This window comes from Cryptomeria japonica, chromosome 11, assembly GCF_030272615.1.
Source record: "Cryptomeria japonica chromosome 11, Sugi_1.0, whole genome shotgun sequence".
Lineage (NCBI taxonomy): Eukaryota > Viridiplantae > Streptophyta > Pinopsida > Cupressales > Cupressaceae > Cryptomeria > Cryptomeria japonica.
The window spans coordinates 308,808,314-308,833,278 of record NC_081415.1 but is presented as its reverse complement, the minus strand read 5'-3'; the positions used below and the strand labels follow the sequence as shown (position 1 = coordinate 308,833,278).

Genomic DNA, 24,965 nt, shown 5'->3' with positions numbered 1-24,965 from the left:
ATAGAGCTCTCATTCTATCATTTCATATCCAAGTCTTTAGTATCAAATTTATAGACATTTTACTAATCATCTAAATTCCATACATCCACAACCATTTTTAATCAAGCATTTAGTCTCTCTTTGAATAGAAATCATCTTAATGAGCATTTTCATCATAACACTCTCATATTAGAGTATATCATGTTCGGACAGGTTTTACTAATCTTTTATCTTATCATAATATCCATGCTAGTTTAATTCATACTAGATTTAATATCATGCATAACTAGGAATGCATTCATATTAAGTTGATCTGTATCCCTCGTTCTCATAGTTGTCATTCCTAAGTCACTTTTCTCAGTGATCTGAGAGCAAAGGCATTGACTTGAGGGATCCTGTGAGATAGAGAACAATGGAACATCCCTTGGGAAGTTGAGCTTGTAGTAACCCTACTCGTTTGAACTTATTGGACTCATATTTTATTATTGGTTGTTCTCAATGGATACATTACCATAATTTGTTATTCAGACTTATTTGACATTATTTCATGCTTTATCTGGATATGAGATGCATAATTTATTTGCAGTATTTCAGTACTTGTGATTTATGGCATTTTATGGATTATTACTATGTACTGACACTTTACTTTATCTATGCAATGTGGAATTATGTGTTGTGTGTCTGCTAGTGTATTGGATGCAAGGGGACGATTTTCCTTCACTCATTTCGGTGAGATAGGGAACGTCGTGATTCTCCTTCATCGGTGTGTATGCCATGTTTTCTATATTGTATATATGCATGTGTGGTTCGGTGATGCAGGATATTGTAGGTACAACTACCGGGTAGGTACGGGGTATCGTCTCCACCTGGCTTCACAGGTCTAAGCGTGCCTTATATTTTCTGATGGAAGTGGAGGAGATAGTAGTTGACCCTATTTTATTCAGTTACACTCGTGTGAGTGTCGTCAGTTGGTTGTCCTGTCAATTTGTTTGGTCTTCATATTTTGTTGTTTGATCTTTTATAAGTTTTTGCTTGAGGTTTGCTCAATTTGTGTGTTAAGTGATTTTAATTATTGCATGTTACGTTGTATTTGTCTATGAAAAGTGAAAAATTGTTAATAGTGTGAATTAAATAGTGACTCTATGATTTAACGTCCTTCGTGTAGAAGTAGGGGAATTATCAAAACTATATTCATTGTTTGGTTTTCAAAATTATACTATAGTTATACGTATTTTATATGTAGATTCGGACTCGATCACATACATATATATTTTGAGTTGAATTTGTAAATTAAATTTATACAATCATTGTTTTATAATACAAACATAATTATTCATAAAACATGTTTATGAATATTGGCATATACGTGAATTAGGATTATATATTATAGGCACGAGGTTGACCTTTAATTATGTGTATTTATTTTAAATTATGCTTAAATGATTACTTTATCATTGGATAATCGTGTCAATTCAAGATATTATGTTTTTGATTACGCATGTATATAATTTGAAATTATATATATATAATTTGAATATATATATATTCTATTTTATTAGGTTTTTCTTAAATAAATCATATATTATAAGTCATGTATATTATTATTTACCATAATGTGAAGGTGGCGGGTGAAAGAAGGTTATTAAAACAATAACTAGGGTGACCGATAGTAATATCAACCACCCCCCTTATATAAAGGGAGAGGTCAGTATTACCACCGACCACCTCTCTCCCTTTCCATTATACCAAACACCACTTGGAAGTTAAGCACCGACCACTCTTCCCTTGCGATGAAACATACTCCACATTACAACTTAGGAATCATGGAGTCTAATGCTAAGAAAGCCACGTTGCAAGTCACATAAACCACGTGTAGCCACTTAAGCTTTATGGTTGAAAAGTTAACGTGCAAAGTATATTAATGGAGGGATTCGACACTACCGATTACCCCCCAAATCATGGTGAATTAGTAGAGAAGTCGGTTGTTGAGTTAACTCTCCCACGACCCTCGGAAGGAAGTGATCGACTTGGCATTCCACCACTGTAGAGAACAATAGGTCGATGGTCAACAGATCAGGAGACGTGTCGACAAAGGAAAATAACCCAAGAGGTAGGAAGGTCTATAATTATATCCTACTTTGTTGTTAAACAGAACTGTGGCTAAGACAATGAAAGGATTAGATGTGGCCAACGACGATTGGATCTGTCAACTATAGAAGCCAACTTAGTCGACACATATGCAAACTCATAGAGCTCTAAGTCATTGGAACTAAGAGAACCTTGGATGATTATCAGAGGTGTCGATGTCATGGCTAACTTAAAGCCAAGGTTATAGCAACTGATGTAGAAGGAGAGTAGTATAAATAATACTGAAGGCTCGAGGGAAATAAAGGAGAGGAAGATAAGAGGAAACGAAATAAGAAGAACGACAAGAGAGAGTAGAGAGAATGGAAAGGACAGTTTAGGAAAAAAAAGAGGTGAGATGCAACGAAGGATTAGAGAATGGAATGAAGAAGAGAAGGTAGGAAAAGATATAGAGGAAGATAGCAAATAGCAAGTTGGAGCAAAGAGAAATACAGAAAAAGAGAGCAAGATAGAGGAGAGCAAGAACGTAGAAGAGTGACAAGAGATTAGGGAGAATGGAATAGTGGAGATTTTGATGTGTTTACGATCAAGTCGTAAAATATAAATGATGATCATCTCCGATTTAGTGTTGAACTTATGGGTTACGCTCTTGAATGAGTGTTAATTACTTTATTATTATCAGAGAAATTCTCAAAATATAGAAAGGGTAAGGACTTGGAATAGAGATCTCGTGAGATAGAAGAGCGCCGAGGTGGAAAGTATTGGAACCCGGACGTATTGCGGACAATTTGAAGTTATCAAGGATCGTAATAGCCATGGATCACGTTTCTTAAGGTAGGCTCAAATCTAGTATGTTTTGTTGAAAGGATTTAAGAGATTAAGAAGGTTCTAGATTTATATTTATGAAATATTCTAATGGAAGAGATAGAGTCACAATATCAATCAATTTATAATTGTTTAAATTACGATCATGCAAGTATAGATGCATTAATGATATATTTCATGAAAGTTGGTTGATTAAACTTAGTGAAACTCTTAGAAATTGATCACCCAATCCTCTAGAAATAGAGTCAGAGGATAGAGAGAGAAACTCTGAAATTGAATTACGAGAAGATGAAACATTAGGTTTAAGACTTATTAAATAGTGTATTAATATAGCTGTTATTCTTATTTTCTGGAAGTCTTAAATTGAAAGCTATTTATGCATTTTGACCGCTTTAAGGAAAGATTGCTTGTATTAGGATCTTGTGTAAATGGTGTTTTCAGTCAAGTTTAAGTTCCGTTGCAATTCTGGTTGAGTTGTCATTGTGTCCTATGTTATTATATTTCCTTGGTCAGGTGTTGATGTATAACCTTATTGATGTGAGCCATTGTGTGTTTTGTCCAAATGGTCAATCTTTGGTTAGTGATTGTGTATCCTTCACCTGTGGTTTGTCAGGAGTAGGTATGACTGTCTATTTCGCGATAGAGTTCTCGTAGAGAGACCTTTCCTATAGTGTCCTATGAGAGAGAGTGGCTTTCGAGCGGGGGTCGTGCCCAAAGTGGATGACAGGATAACCCATCGGAAGTGAGATAAAAAGTGATAACCTAATAATTGATTAGGGGGTGGTTAGAATAAATATTAATTAAGACAATGTGCCTCGTGCATAGGTGTAGTGCTTGTACAGGGCTCATAATGTTTTGAGAAGGTCTGGAATGGCAAACTTACTACCTTGTCTTCACGAAAGGATTGGTAGGGTCTGCATGAGACTTAATTGGAGCTGGAAGCCGAGAGAGGTTACCAGGATAGAGAGTCGGGACCTAGGAGGCTGTACCATGGTATCCATCTTAAGTTTTGCGATGACACTCTCTCCTTAGAGTCACTAGTGTTTGTGAGTTGAGTCACATGGATGTTTGTGGAGTCTTGTAGTCCTTTCGTACTTGTCTTACTTTGCTTGCTTGAGGGTTTTCTACAATTTCCTAGCACGGTGGGGTGGTTCCATTTCGGGATCACATGGTCGGGTGGTAGTGCCACTTCCCATCGGATGTTCTAGAATGTATCTTTAGGCGAGGAAGGGCTTCACTGGTGTTCGTGGTTCATGGTTCATGTACCAGCTCATGTTCGTGATCATTGTTCAGTTGAGACCTTGTGGTCATTGTATCAAACTTCTATGTAACCTTGATATTGTAACTTTGTAATCCGTGGTATTTTTGGTAACCATGTATTTATGGATATTGTAAAAGGGAATCATTGGAATGTTTGTTATTTTAGTTGCCTTAATCTTCTGTATATATGAGCTATGAGAAATAAATGCATTGGAGTACTTTGATTCTTTCATTATGGAATATGGATGTATGTGTAGTTTTTGTCTTAAGCATTTGATTTTCCTATTTAGATGAACAGTTGGATTAACCATGGTGTTAACATAATTTGCGAATTAATCTTCGTTGGTAACCCTTAGGAAATCATGTGTTAGTCTTCTGTTGTATTATTAGATGTGCAATGGTTATAATTAGTGTACTTATTCTTTAAAAAATTTATAACACCCTTTTAGTTGCCTAGTTGTATTGTTTTCCTTTAGGGTTTCTGGCGGGGCATTACATTTGGTATCAGAGCTTAAGTTTCAACACTGGGTACTCTGGAATTGTAGTGTGCCTATTCAACTTGACCTTTTTGCTTAGGTCTTAATGTTTGTGTTTCCCTTGTTTATCCTTGCCATAGATCTGAACCGTTTTATCTTTGTAGTGCTAGGTCATGGCTAAGAAAACTAGGTGAGGTGGCCAGTAGAGTTGGCTACAGGTGTCCGTGTTTCCGTAGATGCCTTTGTTCCTAGTTGTGAGTTGGACCTAGGAACCATAGTTACTTCAGTTGACCTTCGAGTCATTCCTTTGGGTGCTTATGGAATTATGTTGGGAATGGATTGGATATCTTCTCACAGTGCTCGCATAGACTGTCACAAGAAGACATTGGAGTGTTTAGATGACCTTGGTAAGAAAGTGGAGATTGTTGGAGTTAAGAGACTGATATCCCTACGTATGATCTCCGCTATGAAACTTAAGCGGTGCATGCGTAGAGGGTGTCCACTTTTTGTAGTTACTCTTGAGGACATGGAGGAGTCAAAGAGTCGAGAAATCGCTCTTGATAGTCACCCTATTCTTTGAGAGTATGCTGATGTGTTTCCGTTGGATATTCCTGGTATGCCTCCGAAGCAAGACATAGACTTTCACATTGATTTGGTTCCTGGTGCAAAACCTATTTCAAGAGCCCCATATCGGATGACTACTCAGGAGTTGAGTGAGTTGAAATTGCAGCTAGAGGAATTGTTAGCCAAGGGATTCATTCATCCTAGTGTCTATCCTTAGGGTGCGCCTGTTATCTTCATTAAGAAGAAGGACGGTTCTCTTCGGTTATGCATTCATTACCGATAGCTGAATAAGGTAACCATCTGGAATCGATATCCATTGCCTCGTATAGATGATCTTTTCGATCAGGTAAAAGGGAGTGAAGGTGTTTTTAAGATGGACCTGAAATCTGGATATCATCAGTTGTGCATTTAGGATGCAGCAAAGATAAGAGAGTTGTATTCTTATTTGTTTTAGGCTTCCAGGAGTAAGCCTAGTTTTGGGGGGGAGAATGTAGTTACCCTACTTGTTTGAACTTATTGGACTCATATTTTATTATTGGTTGTTCTTAGTGGATACATTACCATAATTTGTTATTCAGACTTATTTGACATTATTTCATACTTTATCTGGATATGAGATGCATAATTTATTTGCAGTATTTCAGTACTTGTGATTTATGGCATTTTATGGATTATTACTATGTACTGACACTTTACTTTATCTATGCAAAGTGGAATTATATGTTGTGTATTTGCGAGTGTATTGGATGCAAGGGGACAATTTTCCTTCACTCATTTTGGTGAGACAGGGAATGTCACGATTCTCCTTCATTGGCGTGTATGCCGTGTTTTCTATATTGTATATATGCATGTGTGGTTCGGTGATGCAGGATATTGCAAGTACAAGTACCGGGTAGGTACGGGGTATCGTCTCCACCTGGCTTCACAGGTCTAAGCGTGCCTTATATTTTTCGATGGAAGTGGAGGAGATAGTAGTTGACCCTATTTTATTCAGTTACACTCGTGTGAGTGTCGTCAGTTGGTCGTCCTATCAGTTTGTTTGGTCTTTGTATTTTGTTGTTTGATCTTTTATTAGTTTTTGCTTGAGGTTTGCTCAGTTTGTGTGTTAAGTGATTTTAATTATTGCATGTTACGTTGTATTTGTTTATGAAAAGTGAAAAATTATTAATAGTGTGAATTAAATAGTGACTCTATGATTTAACGTCCTTAGTGTAGAAGTAGGGAAATTATCGAAACTATATTCATTGTTTGGTTTTCAAAATTATACCATAGTTATATGTATTTTATATGTAGATTCGGAAACGATCACATACATATATATTTTTTGAGTTGAATTTGTAAATTAAATTTATACGATCATTGTTTTATAATACAAACATAATTATTCATAAAACATGTTTATGAATATTGGCATATACGTGAATTAGGATTATATATTGAAGGCACGAGGCTGACCTTTAATTATGTGTATTTATTTTAAATTATGCTTAAATGATTACTTTATCATTGGATAATCGTGTCAATTCAAGATATTATGTTTTTGATTACACATGCATATAATTTGAATATATATATATATATATATATATATATATATATATCCTATTTTATTAGGTTTTTCTTAAATAAATCATATATTATAAGTCATGTATATTATTATTTACCATAATGTGAAGGTGGTGGGTGAAAGAAGGTTATTAAAACAATAACTAGGGTGGCCGATAGTAATATCGACCACCCCCCTTATATAAAGGGAGAGGTCGGTATTACCACCGACCACCTCTCTCCCTTTCCATTATACCAAACACCACTTGGAAGTTAAGCACCGACCACTCTTCCCTTGCGATGAAACATAGTTACAACTTAGGAATCATGGAGTCTAATGCTAAGAAAGCCACGTTGCAAGTCACATAAACCACATGCAGCCACTTAAGCTTTATGGTTGGAAAGTTAACGTGCAAAGTATATTAATGGAGGGAGTCGACACCATCGATTACCCCCCAAATCATGATGAATTAGTAGAGAAGTCGGTTGTCGACTTAACTCTCCCACGACCCTCGGAAGGAAATGATCGACCTGGTATTCCACCACTCCAGAGAAAAACAGGTCGATGGTCAACAGATCGGGAGACGTTTCGACAAAGGCAAATAACCCAAGAGGTAGGAAGGTCTGTAATTATATCATGCTTTGTTGTTAAACATAACTGTGGCTAAGACAATGAAAGGATTAGACGTGGGCAACGACGATCAGATCTTTCAACTATAGAAGCCAACTTAGTTGACACATATGCAAACCCGTAGAGCTATAAGTCATTGGAACTAAGAGAACCTTGGATGATTATCAGAGGTGTCGATGCCATGGCTAACTTAAAGCCAAGGTTATAGCAACCGATGTAGAAGGAGAGTAGTATAAATAATAGTGAAGGCTCGAGGGAAAGAAAGGAGAGGAAGATAAGAGGAAACAAAATAAGAAGAACGACAAGAGAGAGTAGAGAGAATGGAAAGGACAGTTTAGGAAAAAAAAGAGGTGAGATGCAACGAAGGTTTAGAGAATGGAATGAAGAAGAGAAGGTAGGAAAAGATATAGAGGAAGATAGCAAATAGCAAGTTGGAGCAGAGAGAAATAAAGAAAAAGAGAGCAAGATAGAGGAGAGAAAGAACGTAGAAGAGTGACAAGAGATTAGGGAGAATGGAATAGTGGAGATTTTGATGTGTTTACGATCAAGTCATAAAATATCCACGATGATCATCTCCGATTTAGTGTCGAACTTAGGGGTTATGCTCTTGAATGAGTGTTAATTACTTTATTATTATCAGAGAAATTCTCAAAATATAGAAAGGGTAAGGACTCAAAATAGAGATCTCGTGAGATAGAAGAGCACCGAGGTGGAAAGTATTGGAACCCAGAGGTATTGCAGACAGTTTGAAGTTATCAAGGATCGTAATAGCCATGGATCGCGTTTCTTAAGGTAGGCTCAAATCTAGTATGTTTTGTTGAAAGGATTTAAGAGATTAAGAAGGTTCTAGATTTATATTTATGAAATATTCTAATGGAAGAGTTAGAGTCACAATATCGATCAATTTATAATTGTTTAAATTATGATCATGCAAGTATAGATGCATTAATGATATATTTCATGAAAGTTGGTTGATTAAACTTAGTGAAACTCTTAGAAATTGATCACCCAATCCTCTAGAAATAGAGTTAGAGGATAGAGAGAGAAACTCTAAAATTGAACTATGAGAAGATGAAACATTAGGTTTAAGATTTATTAATTAGTGTATTAGTATAGTTGTAATTCTTATTTTTTGGAAGTCTTAAATTGAAAGCTATTTATGCATTTTGACTGTTTTAAGGAAAGATTGCCTGTATTAGGATCTTGTGTAAATGGTGTTTTCAGTCAAGTTTAAGTTCCGTTGCAAATCTGGTTGAGTTGTCATTGTGTCCTGTGTTATTATATTTCCTTGGTCAGGTGTTGATGTATAACCTTATTGATGTGAGCCATTGTGTGTTTTGTCCAAATGGTCAATCTTTGGTTAGTGATTGTGTATCCTTCACCTGTGGTTTGTCAGGAGTAGGTATGGCTGTCTGTTTCGCCTTAGAGTTCTTGTAGAGAGACCTTTCCTGTAGTGTCCTATGAGAGAGAGTGGCTTTCGAGCGAGGGTCATGCCCGAAGTAGATGACAAGATAACCCATTGGAAGTCAGATAAAAAGTGATAACCTAATAATTGATTAGGGGGTGGTCAGAATAAATATTAATTAAGATAATGTGCCTCGTGCATAGGTGTAGTGCTTGTACATGGCCCATACTATTATGAGAAGGCTTGGAATGGCAAACTTACCACTTTGTCTTCACGAAAGGATTGGTAGGGTTCGCATGAGACTTAGTTGGAGCCGGAAGCTGGGAGAGGTTACCAGGATAGAGAGTCGAGACCTAGGAGGCTGTACCATGGTATCCATCTTAAGCTATGCGATGACACTCTCTCCTTAGAGTCACTAGTGTTTGTGAGTTGAGTCACATGGATGTTTGTGGAATCTTGTAGTCCTTTCGTACTTGTCTTACTTTGCTTGCTTGAGGGTTTTCTACTATTTCCTAGCACGGTGGGGTGGTTCCTTTTCGGGATCACATGGTCGGGTGGTAGTGCCACTTCCCATCAGATGTTTTGGAATGTATCTTCAGGAGAGGAAGGGCTTCACTGGTGTTCTTGGTTCATGGTTCATGTACCAGCTCATGTTCATGATCATTGTTCAGTTGAGACCTCGTGGTCATTATATCAAACTTCTATGTAACCTTGATATTGTAACTTTGTAATCCGTGGTATTTGTGGTAACCATGTATTTATGGATATTGTAAAAGGGAATCATTGGAATGTTTGTTATTTCAGTTGCCTTAATCTTTTGTATATATGATCTATGAGAAATAAATGCATTGGAGTACTTTGATTCTTTCATTATGGAATATGGATGTATGTGTAGTTTTTGTCTTAAGCATTTGATTTTCCTATTTAGATGAACAGTTGGATTAACCGTGGTGTTAACATAATTTGTGAATTAATCTTCGTTGGTAACCCTTAGGAAATCATGTGTTAGTCTTCCGCTGTGTCATTAGACGTGCAATGGTTATAATTAGTGCACTTGTTCTTTTAAAAAATTTATTACACCCTTTTAGTTGCCTAGTTGTATTGTTTTTTTTTTTAGGATTTCTGGTGGGGCATTACAAAGCTATTCAATATAGCTCCATAACTTGCACCAAGAGTCCCATTGGTGTGTGGACTTGTCTATAAACTGGATTTTACGTTTCATCGCACCACTTTTCCCGCACACATTTCTGGCGCCCACTGTGGGGCATAACCCCATAAATAGCATCATTTTTGATGCAGGAGTGATATTGTAGGTACGTGAAAAGGCTGAATTAGTGCATTGGAGCCTTCTTTTAGCGCTTTGAAACTATTTTCTAGCGCATCTCGCTCACTATTTAGCGCATTAGACCCTAACCTTAGCGAATTGAGTAGTTAGACTAGCGCTTAACACTTCTACTGGCAATGGTAAAATCACACCGCATTAGAGCATCAGTCTAGCGCATCGAGGGATCAACTTAGCACATAGGGTTTGTTCTGTAGCGCATCTGTGCATTTCTGTAGTGCATTGGTGCAACAATATAGCACATAGAGTTAGCAGGGAAAACAAAAAAAAATGTAACCGAGGAAGATTATTTTTAGGCTTGTGTAAGGCCACACTAAAATTTGATCACTGACTGTGTGCAGGTTCTAATCTTTTTTGCAGAGGAAGGATTTAGTTTAGAAGCTTCAAATTTATTTTTTTACTTTCTTTCATAAGAAGTTGGTTAAAAAGAATTCACTCTCCCTTTTTATGCAAAGTTAAAATAAACCTCACATTTCATTTTGGTGTACATAAAATGAACATAGACTTCCTTTTGGTGCCTAAAAGATAATTCATCTTTCTTTATTGCAAGATAAAAAGAACAACAAATTCGTATTTTCTTTTTTGCAAGATTAGAGGAAAAGCCCTTTATTTTGGAAGCTATAAAAAGAACAAGACAAACTTACTTTCTGCAAATCTTAAAACGAACCTCACCATCCTTTGGTGTGTAAAAGGATCCATTTTATTTTTGTAAAGGTAAAAGATCTTCATCTTCAAATTTAGGCAAAGAAAAGAGGGAAGATCTTCCCCTATCGACTTTGAAATTTTGTTGACCAAATTACAATTTACTTTGTTGACTAGGTTTGATTCAAATTTTATTTTAAAAATGCACATTTTGATATGAAAGGTTAAAAAGAACCCCATGTTTGTTGGAGCAAAATCTCCAAATAGAGGTTAGCAAATCAGTGCTTTGAAAGGTTAAAAAGAACTTGTGTGCTTTGTCTCGAAAGTGGAAGGTACATGCTCTCCCCTTAACTGGGTGACCTAAAAGCCAAACCACTCTTATGCTTTCTTCATTTCAAGTACTTAATTCCTTTAGCAAGCCCGCCCTCCCAAGTTGCTCTTAGAGCGCCATTTAAAATGGTCGGTGAGAGGGGAACGACCTATGTGGGAAATGACTTTATCGCCAAGTGTTCCAAAATCACAAATCCTCCATACCATTCCTCTCTTACACTGCTCGTTACAATCCACTACACCTTTTCCTTGCTCACCAATTCAAAATACTGTTGGAGTTGAGAAAATACAACACCATAGGAGCCCAAATGATCTTTGCAAGTTGAAAAACCTGTTACGAGGAGAAGCAAGGAAGCACATCACAGAAGAAAGAAATACACAGAAAATATGCTCAAAAAGAGAGAGCTCAATATTCACAAAATGTAATGTAACAATCCTCCTTCTTGTTATAATGAAAAGAAAGAACTTAACCTTTAATAGGTCAAGAAACCCTAAAAGGGAAAACCTAGGTTTGCACATAATAATTAATAAAAGAATTAATTATTATGCACCTAAAGTTAGCTTAAGTGTAAAAGAGATAAAGGGAACTTAAATAATTAAACAAATATTGTTTAATTAATCAAGTAAATACCCGAATACTCTAACACCCCCCCTTAAGCTAGACTTAGGGAGAAACTAAAACCTAGAACAACTATTGAAAGCAGGAAAGATGGGTCCCGACAACAAGGCCTGATCAGGTACCCAAATACAATGAAATCTCTATGAACTGGAGAAATAGAGCAAACCACGTGGGAACAAAACTCTACTCCAAAAAGAGATGGAAAAGAACATCACTGAAGCATGAAGAACCTGCAAACTCTGTCGAAGAATAACTGCTGAGCTGAAGAACCTCCACTGAAATAGAACATGACCAGGTAGAGAAGACTAAGATCTATACGAGTGCCCTCAAATGACACGACTCGAATCAGAAGGCAAATAAGGCAAACAACTGAAATTGAAGATACATATGGTATGAAAAACCAAAGCCTGAAGAGTTGATCAATCGAACCATGGAGGCATTAGAACCAACAGGAAAAACCTCCCCATAATGCTGAAGAGGGAGAGGGATAGGAACACTGAAAAGAACAACCAAGAAGAACTGCATGACGAAGAATGAGGAGCATCAAAGGTGCTGAGAAAAGTACGTGGTGTCGTGGAAGGAACACTCACTTGACACACATCATGAGGCTAATGTCATGGAAGGAACACTCATTGGACAAAGGTAGATGACAAACAAGGCAAACATCAACCCCCTCATGGCACTTTATAAGTAGTGCATGTACAACAAGGCATAAGATGTGCAAGATCCCAAGTAAACAATGCATGATGACACTTTATCTCAGTGCGTTTGCATAAATACAATGCTACAATGATAAGAAGACTGGAAATAGAAATGAGAACCAAATTAGAGACATCCTACCCAGAGAAGAGATCCCAGGACCTGAAACAACCAAGATATCCACCAGAGTGCTGAAAAGCAAAAAATTGAATAAAATATGCATGGAGCAGAAACTGGAAATAAAACTTATATGGCTGGAAAGTACACAACACACACTTTCCAAAAATATAATTTTTTTGAAAAACATAGCGTGGATGCTCATTCTACGTCCCCTGGAGTGCAAAAAGGAGACCTCACTTTGATTGGAAAAAAAAACACAGTCAAACAGCAAAATTGGAAAAAATTACCAACATGACAAGGTTCGGCTCGGAACCAGCTTTCCGATGCCTATTCGTTTTGGAAAAAATGACTTCGTATGCCCAAGATATGACCAAAAAACCAAACCCCCCTTCAAAACAAGAGGAAGGGGTAGTCTGGTGGTTGGGGTGGGCAGAGGTGACCAGTGAGCGGCGGTTCGGTGGCGTCTCGGTGGTAGGGTGGAGCAGGGAGGTGCGTGGCAGAGCGATGGTAGTTTTCGACGGCAGCAAGGGTCGGGCGGCGGGGAGCTCCAGCAAGGAGGCAGGCGCTGTGGGTTCCGACGGGGACTAATTTGGGTGGTGGCCAAGGTAGTTGCAACGGTGGTGGCAGGGAGCTGCAGGGAGGTCGGGGACACGCGGACGTAGCGGCAGGGCTGCAGGGAGGCGGAGCCCGGGAAGCAGGGCCGCAGGGAGGTTCGTGGCCCGAGGAAGCACCAACGAGGGCTGGAGCGGGCTGGAGGACGATGGCGATGGGGCTCGGTCTGATAGGCCTGCGAAAGCCTGCGACAGTTGCAGGGGTCCCACGGTACCTTGCGTATTGTGGGAACCCCCCCAAAAAAATTGTGTTTTGTTTTTTTAATAAAAAAACATCCTTCACCTTTTTTGATTTTTTTTACAAAAAAATCAAATTTCAGCTTGCATGCCGTAAAAAGGCCAAAATATTTTTTTTTTGAATTTTTTTCTCAATTTGCGTGCCAGAGTCATACGACCTGGTTTGGAGGAAAAAATTACCCCTAGAGGCTCAGGAACCAAAACAGGTCAAATTTCATATGACCATAGGGGTTTTTGGGCCTTCTGAGCACAATGGTGAGGTTCGTTTAGGCCCAAAGTGCTCAGAAAAAAAGCCTATCCCTAGGTGCATTAAAAAACTTACTGAAACCCCAGATCTGCTTCCAATGCAAAAATTCTCAAAACAAGAACAGATAGCTGCAGATCTAAAGCTCTGATACCATGTTGGAGTTGAGAAAATACAACACCATAGGAGCCCAAATGATCTCTGCAAGCTGAAAAACCTGTTACGAGGAGAAGCAAGGAAGCAAATCACAGAAGAAAGAAATACACAGAAAATATGCTAAAAAAGAGAGAGCTCAATATTCACAAAATGTAATGTAATAATCATCCTCCTTATTACAATGAAAAGAAATAACTTAACCTTTAATAGGTCAAGAAACCCTAAAAGGGAAAACCTAGGTTTGCACATAATAATTAATAAAAGAATTTATTATGCACCTAAAATTAGCTTAAGTGTAAAAGAGATAAAGGGAACTTAAATATTAAACAAATATTGTTTAATTAATCAAGTAAATACCTGAATACTCTAACAAATACCAGGCTGCAAACATTGATTTTATGTTGGCATTCGTGCAATACTTATACTGAGCTCCCAGGTATTCATCTCCCAAAACTATCTTCACCCGAGCGAGAAATTACCTCTCTTTAAACCTGAATACATTTGAAAGCCTTTCATCAGAAATTTGGCCCCAAAAGGCTACCATCGGTCTGGATGCTTGCAGTGAAAAGTTGGGCTCCATGATCAACAGATCTGGTGAGGTGCTAATTGCACTCTGAGTTGATCACTTCTCAATTTCCAAACTCACCAAGCACTCTCTCCACCTTGGTTCAGTTTGAACATTTAGCTTGTAATGTAAACTATGACAAGACTCAAGGAGATGACTTGCCTAATATGTCATAAATGAGTCTTGCCATACAAAAGTGGCAACATTTATGAATAGTAACCCCATCATTAATTCTCTCGCACAAAGTATAGTGCATTAGAAAATTGCTGCCACCTTTTCCAAATAATGCAACCTTCCTCTGCTATCACACCCGCCCAAGATATAGGAAAAGATTTCTTCAAAGTATGCGGCCACTGAGCTGTGTCATCATACTCCTTCTGGCATGCATTTAAATCTCAAATTGCTCCTTTTTACCATATTGCACCACCCACAAGTAACGAGCAAATACAACACCGAGTTCTAAAATTGAATTTGAAACTCAACCATTCAATTCATATTATAGCTCCGTTGGTTAGGTACGTATCAAATCTGACTTCACCTATTTGTAACTCGAAGGCTTGATTGGCACACAAGTCAGCTTCCTTATTTCCATCTTTGAGTACATGGGAAATTTTGTAAGTTTGGAAAGTAGTTAAGAGTTCCTTTATGCCTTGAATTTCCCTATCTATCTTCCAGTTTTGTGCTTCACCCCTAACAATGGGAAGGGTTATGATTTGAGAGTCCCCTTCTAAATGGATTTTCGTCACACCAGTCCTACCCACTTATTGGACCGCCATCAGAGAAACTTTTGCTTCGGATTCATTATTTGTTCCCGAGGGTAAATGTTGTTCGCCTTTAGCAATGCCTTTACCATTGCAGTCCTTAGCCACACAACCCACACTAGAGGGACTTGGGTTACCACGTGCTGCACCATCAAAGTTGATTTTGATCCAACCAAGTTCTGGAGGATGCCGAGTAGATCATATCTTTTCCTGAGAACAACTAGGATTAACCCTAATAGACCCATTAACGGGTCAATAATATATTTTGTATTATTTCATTTTGTTTCATGGATTTGTTTTTTATTTTAAAAAACTTTAGTTTTTTATATTCATTGAATACATAAAATTTAATATATATTTTTTATTTATAGGCATTGGAGTTTCCACGATTCATAATGGTTGTTGTATCTAGCTTTTGAAATTTACTATTTGCAATTTGTTTGCATCAACGTTTTGAATACTTTGTGATCCACCATCAAGGTGTAAAAGAGCACTGCAAGAGACAAATGGATGTTTATCAATGCAACAAACTGACATTTACCTTTAACTAAAATCTCAATGCAACTTCTTTACCATCTTTAAGACTTTTTTATTTTTTTTTGTTTACAACAAACTTGACTTTTTAAATTTAAAAAGTCAAGTTTGTTGTCTTTAAGACTTTTTTAATTTTTTTTTGTTACTACACTTCGCGCTCCAACAAAAAGACATTCTTGCTTTTTGCTTTTAGAGTTGATGATAAAACCAGTCTATTTTTCCCTCATTTTGGTTGAGTATGAAGGTTAGATTAGTTTATGGGGCATATGCACCAAGATGGTGCATAAAGAAGTGGCCAAATGGCCAAAAAAGCTAAACTTGAGTGCATTAAATGGATAAATTTAAATAACACACTCATATTATGAGTTTTTTTTTCCAGGTTGTATTTTTTGGCATCTATAACATCCTCACATTTTTATTTTAGCAAAATGCGAGTGCATTATTGTTAATGAGAGTGCTTTGCTCACATAAAGTTGCAAAAAAAACCTCATTTCCCACCCACAACCCATGATTTTTGCATCAACGTTTTTTCCCTAAACCCAACAAAACATGAGCGTGCTTTCAAAATTTGGAACCAAGCTTTACAATGCCACATTGTAGAGGAAGTAAGTACTCATTTTTTGTGCATTAGATTTAAATTTTGTTTGCATTTGAAAAAATGAATTGTTTGTGATCAATTTCATGTTTTTCTTGAAATTTTATAGAAAATTGTATAAACTTTAAGCTATAGCCACATTTGAATGATGAAATTCTCAAGGAGACCCCTAGGATGTTTGACTCTCCTTCAACCATTCCAACAAACCTTGGAAAAAACCAAGAGGATTCGTTAGGGCATTTGAAATAAAACAAAGTTCTAATTTCTCAATAAGTTTCAAAATTGAAGGCTTCAACATCAAATCCCCATCACCTATCCCTTGCCTCATCATTGAAAGAAATGATGACAAATGTTGACACAATTACAAATCAAATAAATTAATGTCAAACTTATAAAGATTCATGTCATCATTTTTATGCAATAAAATTATTCTATGATCAAACCAAAAGAAAAGACATAAGCAAAGAACATACATGTGCTCTTTTTATGGATCCTAGAACCTATACTTCTTGTTGTGATTCAAGGAGGTTTACAATACATTGGTGCAATCATGATGAGATAAAAAATTAATTTTTCGGATAGGTGGTGGATGGTATTTGACCAACCTCCATGTGATAATCATGAGGTGACACTATATTTTCTTAGAAAACTATATTGTGAATTTGTTCTTCATGAAATTCTCAATTATTTTGTTATGAGGAAGTTTCAGGGTAAAGGTGGACGCTCTACCTAGGATAGATTGGGATCTCATTAGGTAGATAATCATTAATATCAAAAAACACTAGCACAAAATCTTATTCATCATGTGACACTTATGGTAGCCAACAAGAGATGATGTGTAATGCCCCGCCAAGAAATCCTAAAGGATTCAACTAAAACTCTCGAATAGAGTGCAAATAATTTTATTTTTAAACATTAAAGAACTTAAAGATGCATTAAATTAAATATTGCAATAACATTTGCACAAGTGGAAGACTTAACTTAAACACCTAAAGGGTTTCCAACGAAGATTACTAGATTAATCCAATGAACATTAAGGTGTATTAATCCAACTAACAAAGAGATTGATTAAACCTACTCATGATATAATGATTACCACATGAACATAGCCATAAAATTCCATAAGAGATTAAACTCACATGATTGAATATATACATCTGACATTAGCTACATTACATCACTAAGCTGCATCCATCATAATTCATATTATTGCATTTAATTAATAACCTCATACATACAATCAAGATTAATATCACCTATATTACATTATACATTTTATCCATAATGCCATTCATACATCCAAAATAAAAAAAGGAACCAAATGAACACATACACCATACAACACCAAAATTGATATCAGAGTTCACCCTTAATGGGCTACATCTCCGGGTTTGCTTCAAATGCAAGACCCTTCTAATAAATAATAGGTGAAAAATACATAAGGTTCACATTAATTACATCCTGCCATCAAGGCGTACAAAAACAAATGATACATATGACCACATAGGGTCCAAGAGATACATGAATGATCCAAGAAGAAGAAAGAGGATCCATTTGAAACATGACATGGAGTAAATACAAGAGAACAATTGGAGCACCAACGAAACTAAATCCTCACATTCCATCATAAGCGTCACATGATCTAACATGAATATCAAGTACTCACAAAAAGCATAAACAACCAGATATGACTCCTACAATAGCGCTCCAAGCAAAAGCAATGCAAATTGCACACTAGTGAACATAAGGGAAGAGTGTCATCACATAGCTTGGTATGGTTACCGTGGCGGGCCTCCATAGGTCCCGACCCCCATCCGCTGGGTTACCCTAGTAACCTCTCCAGAACCTCTGGCCCCATCCATGTCTCATGTGGACCCAAACAATCCTTTCGCGAGGACAAGGTTGTTGGTTTGCCATTCCAGGCCTTCTCGCTGCATCCTGAGTCTGTACTAGTACTTAACCATGAGTGAGACACAATTATCTTACTTAATGTTTTCATCTACCAAACCCCCTAATAATTTATTAAGTTATCACTTATTTAGACAAACTTTCGATGGGTTATCCTGCTTACCACTTTGGGCACAAACCCCACTGGAAAGCCACTCTCCCAAAGGACACTATTCAAACATGGTCACTCTACGAGGACCCTATGGCGAACAGACAACCATAACACCACTACAAAAATACAGGTGACAAAACATAGTCTTACTAACCCTTGGTTAACCATAAGGAATACATACAATATGGTTTTAAGACAACAAGGTCATAAAGACAACACCTGATCGAGAGGTACAACAAACACTACAACAGGATGACTAAATATTGACAAGAATTTGCAACAAAAATAAGCCCCTTGCAAGAAATGCCAAATTCACTAAGACCATACTCAAACAATCTTTTGAAATTAATAACATCATATATACTTGCAATTCAACATTTAAAATTTAATAAAACACAACCATATTGATTAAGAGAAATTCAAGTCATCATTAATCTAATAAGACTAGAAATTTAATTAATCACAAATAATCAATTTGCCTCTTTTCAATTTTGAACAAGCAAAAATTATAATAACTTTAATGAATAAAACACCCCATATTAAATAATACATCTTTTGAAAGACGCCATTTAATTTTCACATTCCAATAAAATAATCCTAATAAAATAATAAAAATTCATATTAAATATATATAAAAATATAAATATATGAATCATATTTAAATATTTAAGCCACTTCATGAGTAAATTTAATTTACCAGAATTGATCGCATATAAAACAATGCTTTGATAGAAATATATATATAAACCGCATATAAAAGAAAAAACGAAGGCATAATCATTTTTTTGACAGTGCTATTTAATAGTTCAGCGAACACATCTTTTAAAAAGTAACAATGAAAACATTTATTAAAATGCTACGGTGAAAGTCTTATTTTGGTGGCGGGTGCTACCAATGGTAGCACTGCTACCATTTGGTAGCGCTGCTACCCTATGGTAGCACCACGTGGTGGGGTATACCCAGCCACGTGGGGGTAAAATAGTAATTTTTTATTTTTTAAAATTACTTTATACAGAAAACACATTTTCAACAAACACAAAATATCTCTGCTAGAAAAAAATAGAGAACAATTTTTTTTTTTTTTTTTGAAAGGAAATATTTGATAAGATTTCTGTACACTAAATAATACATAAAAGACCCAAATCAAAAGATCTTGGGCAAAAATTCATGAGAATTTTAAGCAAATAGAGAGGATTTAATTAATCTCTTCATTTCTTCCACACACAAGGAATATCATGGATTCACACAAAGAGGGCAAATTGGCAAAATTTTGCCAGCATAACCCCTTTATTTTTAACAAATAAAAACTTACAAACATACATAAAATAAAACATATTACTTGCCACTCAAACAGAGAGAATTAAAAAAAAAACTGAATTTGCACAAACTTGAAAACACATAGGCAACTAAATCTTTGGACCATCTCTTCAACAAATACATATTGATTTGGGAAATGATTAAATTCAAGAACAAATTACTCCATTTCCAAACCAAACTTTCAATCTAGAGTTTCCAATAAGATTTTATAATTTCCAAGCACACACAAAGGAAGAATTTCAAAACATTTAATTTTTTTTTGTAACAAAAGAAAGAGTAAAATCTACCCAACCTGAAATGCACTCCAGGAAGAAAATTGGAGAGGAGCTTCAATCCTGCACACCAAATCCACAATCCAGATTTCTACTCCAAAATGGTTTCCAAAATTTGGCTTTCAAAAATTCCTCCCCACTTCCCGTGAACTCACAGGTAATATAGAAAAAATATTTTAAACCTAAACTTTTAGGTTAAAAGTTTTCCTCAACCAATAGCATTATAATATTTAAAAAGTAAAATCTAATTTTCTCTTTTCTCATAACACAATTCTTTTTAATCAAAAATAAAAATCTAATTGCTAACAACAAGGTCAATGGGGATTACTTTTTTTTTTTTTTTTCCCCATATGAAATTAACTCAACTTTTACACTAAAATTCTAATAGCATAGCATTTAACTTATTTCTTTTTCAAATAAATTAATACAACTATTTTTACAAATATAACATGCACAATTTAACTATTTAAATTTAACAACTCCAATTATGTAATTAAATCAATAAACACAAGGGCATATTAATTAAATTAAATACACCAGCACAAAAATAACACAATTCACTCAAATTAAATTAAATAACTAGCAGGAGGCACACAAAACGAGAAATAACCACCAAACGACTCACAAAATAAAAATGCCAAAGCACTATGACTCGCATACCGGTCAAATGGGAAATGACAACCGACTGACAACACTCACATGAGTGTAACTGCGGATCAATTTAGGGTCTAACAACTATCTCCTCCACTCCCATCAGACAAATAAGGTACGCTCAGACCTGTGAAACCAGGTGGAGTCAATACCTCGTACCTACCCGGTACTTGTCCTGCATCAAAGAACCACATGTGCATATAGACAAATATATATAACAGACACGACACACACATCAATGAAGGAGAATCGTGACGTTCCTTGTCTCACAGAAATGAGTGAAGGAAAATCATCTCCTCTCACCCCATACACTCACAAACATGAAACATGCATATAACGTAATTCACGTATACAATAAATGTGCTAGTCCAGGGTCAGTAACACATAAATCAAATTAACATCTAATCATACATAAGAATTAATGCGTAATCAACATTCACCGATACACACATTAAGCATAATACCTGAATATAACATCACAACATGGTATATCAACCATCCAAGTAAGCCACTAAAAAGTCAACCAAGGTCAACTGGGTTTAAAAAGTTTGATTAGGGCAGGGGTACTACATGATGGAGGTGTAGAGTCTCCATGTAATTGCTAGCCTCATAGACACTCTTATAGAGCATGACACTTTTGCTTCACACAATGATCTAGCAGCCTGACCATCTAATTCTAGTGCTCCTAGCTCTCACATATGCTTGAAATGTTGTAATCTATGCTTTGGGGAGATAGTGACGCAAAAGTGTAGAGGGTTCCACCTCCCATGTGTTTACTCATTGTTAATATATATGTTATGGGAGTAGAGGGGTTCATCAAGGTGGTGCATTGGATAATGTGGTGATGACTAAGGAGTTGGTGAATGATGTGTATGTTGGTCAAATGCAAGTTTTTCGATTTAAATTTATAACATTTTGTCTATTAACTATTTCAAATGTATAAATGTAAATAGTTTTTAAACAATACAATCGAATTAAATTGTTGCCAACATTACACATTACAAGGTGTAACATTAGAGGATGGTACAATATTGACCTTCCCTCCAACAAGTTTTACAACTACATATGTATTGGAGGTAAAATTTCTATAATATTATCAAAAATAAAATAACATTTTGTATTTAAAATAATGTTTACTATTTCAAAATACAACTTTTTGTTAAATAGGTGGGCATTGCATCACCATAGTATGCATGTTGCTATGGATGGTTATGACATTGGATTTACTCAGGTATGCTATAACACATTTATGTTTGTTTAATCTTCTTACATATCTTTCTATTTTATTTTTGTTGAACTAATAATTTATTGTAACACATATTTTTTCAATACATTTTTTTTTTACTCTTAAAAAAACAACATATTATTATTTACAAATACAACTTATATAAATACAAATGAACCACTAATTGAAAACTTTTTTTTTTTGACATCTTTCACATTTTATTAAAAAAAAAAAGCATTAATAAATTCATCTTAATAGAAAATTTAATATTGTTGTACCTTTTACACACAACCACCACATATTTATGATGCAAGTTCACTAACGAATGAAATGAAGGAACACACAAAAAACTATTTTTCTACTCTTCTCATATAAGCAACTAAAATTATCAATTACAAATTCCTCAAGATTGAAATTGTTACAAATCTCTTTCAATTCATTTTAAACAAATATGCACTACAAACATTTTTCAAATGTTTTAGACAATATTACGCCTATTTCAAAGTTCTACAAAATCATATAGATAATAAGAAATGCACTACTTTAACAAGGGAAATTGCATATAGTCGATAACCTTTACACCTGATCTTCACAAAATTTCAAAAAATCATTAAAATAATTAAATAATTCATGTCAACATAAAATTTGATGCGAGAATGTGTGAAAATGGTGAACTTGGATCCCGCCACATATTATTTTCAATTTAAAACCCCTCCACAAGCGCACTGTTGAGGTTTAACTGTCTGACAACGAAGTAGGATTTTATTTTCTTTACATCGAATCAGGGAAAGAAAAAGCCCTTAAAACTCCTGCGCAAATTTCCTCTGTCCTGAGCAGGGCAAAAAGAATGGAGGCGTGGTACGGGCAGTGGATAGATACGATGAAGAATTTGCTTGTTCCGCAGCTGCAAAAGGCGGTGGAGAAGGGCGAGAGGAAGCAGGTCATGGGGCCAGTGGAACAGTTGCATGAGCACCTGGAGGAGTACTTCAAGGCCCTGGAAGGCGCGGCCGAGAAGGATGTTCTGCAAGTCCTCTCGCCCGCTTGGAGAAGCGCAGCAGAGAAGCCCTTTCTCTGGATCGGTGACTTTCACCCGGCACTTCTCATTACTCTCGCCGCCGACAGCGAGGGTTTGTCCGAGAGGGTTAAGAAGATTCATAATGTGATGACGCCTATGCTTCAAGACCTGTTCAATAGATTGCGCAATGTTCAGCTCGGTCTGGGCACGGCCCTCGCGCTCGACCGCTCGGATGCCCTGCAAGAGCACCTTACAGAGCTCAGCTGCATCTTTCTTGATGCCAATCGTCTGCGAAGGAATGTTGTGTCCCACATACTTAGCGCCTCCGATGTCTCTCAAGCGGCACATTTTCTTCAGGGCATCGCTCAGCTTTATATCTCCTTCAGGGATCCCCATTTGGCTGAATCGTTGAAGCGTTGTAACTTTTAACCCATTCTTCTCAATTATACTCTCCTCTACAATTCTCTGCATTTTTTTCCGAAGGAAATCTTGGTTATGCACTTTTTTCCAAAGGAGTTTTTGGTGCACCATGTGCAAGGTTATGCTGGTTTCTTGATCAAGGTTATGCTGGTTTCTTGATCAAGATGTATAGTAAAAGAGCTTACATTCCTTTAGAGCCTACATCAAAAGGAATGTCTGGTTTCTTGATCAAGATGTATAGTAAAGAGCCTACATCAAAAGGAATGGTTCTTTTGGCAGTGGATACCAAAATTCTCCTGAAAATGTATTAGGATGCGGTTCTCAGTCTTGACTGTTTGGTCTCATGGAATCATTAAAATCTATATTGTTCTCAAGTGTATTCCTCTACGTTTCTCTGCCTTTTTTTTCCAAAGGAAGTCTTGGTGCACCATGCATTTTTTACCAAAATAACTTTTGGTTCACCATGCATCTTTTTCCAAAGGAATTTTTGGTGCATCAAGATGTATATATAGTGTTCAGAGTCCACATCAAAAGGAATTTGGTTCTTTTTGTCTTTTGGTATCGAAGTCATTTAAATGTACTGTAAGCTGATATCAAAATCCACTTAAAAAAAGTGTATAAATTGCGGCTCTCAGTCTTTTAGACTGTTTGGTGACTTTCTGTCTTTTAGATTTGTTTGGTTTCATGGAATCATTAAGATGTACAGTTAGCTCAGATCAAAAGGAAGAGAGAAAATATACTAAGATAGCAGTTCTCGTCTCTTAGATTGTTTGGTTCTGTAGAATCATTAATTTTTATTTATTTTAATTAATGAATCAATAGTTCGATATAAACAATATAAATAATAATAAAGTTTACGAGCTGATTTTTATGGAATGTATTTTTTTTAATATATATGAAAGATAATTATTTTAATTTAAAAAAAAAATTAAAAACAAATAAAATTTAATTATATATTTTTATTACATATCATGATTAATAAATTTAATATTTGAAAGAATTTTATTCAAAAGGAGTATTCACCAATCAAATTTAGAAAAGAGTCTAATGGATTGTGGAAGTTTATTAGTATTATTATTTTATTTAATCTTATATGGTTCAAAAAATGATATACAAGACATTTTCTCAATTAAAAATTGATTATAGATTATTGATTTAATAAAAAAATATGCATTAGATTTATAACTCCTAGCCATTAAATTTATAATTAAATTTGTATTGTTACATAGGCATTTGCATATTTACAAGGCCAATCTATCTTTTATGGGAATATTATAATTAAAAGTGTTTGGAAGCATCTTTTTAATAGTCACACATTGTATGATACTAATTTACATGTCTCAAGTTTGTGTCAATCAAAGTTTCATATTGGTAAATTCAGAATTAAGGTACTATAAATTATATTATTATTTTGATCAATAAGGTGCCGAAGCTATTAACGCTTTTGATTGGAGCTATGCATTAGTGAGGCCACATTTTTGAGGGACCTCATCCTCAGAGTTTTTTTTTTGCTATTGCACGCGCATGGCATCTCCACCTTATCACTCAGTTGCACATGCATGTCAGCTCGCCCTTATATCTCATCTACCTCGCGCGAGAGGAAACTTATCTCTCTGTCATCGCATGTAGGTGTCACCTAATCTCTCCATTGCCACACACAGTTATCTCTTTATCTCTCCATGGTGGCCATGCTCGCACAACGCTTTTGCCAACGATTCCCTCCACGTCATCGTCTGTGTCTCCATGCTGCCAGTGTGTGCCTTGTCAGGGGTGCCTGCAAG

The 24,965-nt window shown here is 35.9% G+C and overlaps 1 protein-coding gene across 1 annotated transcript; it reads left to right on the top strand.

Moving 5' to 3' along the window:
- The first annotated feature begins 22,447 nt into the window (after positions 1-22,447).
- On the top strand, positions 22,448-23,893 carry LOC131065038 (protein INAPERTURATE POLLEN 1 homolog). The gene has a single exon (XM_057999406.2). It carries the CDS (start codon positions 22,597-22,599, stop codon positions 23,191-23,193), a length of 597 nt encoding a protein of 198 aa, XP_057855389.1. The 5' UTR covers positions 22,448-22,596; the 3' UTR covers positions 23,194-23,893.
- Positions 23,894-24,965: the final 1,072 nt, after the last annotated feature.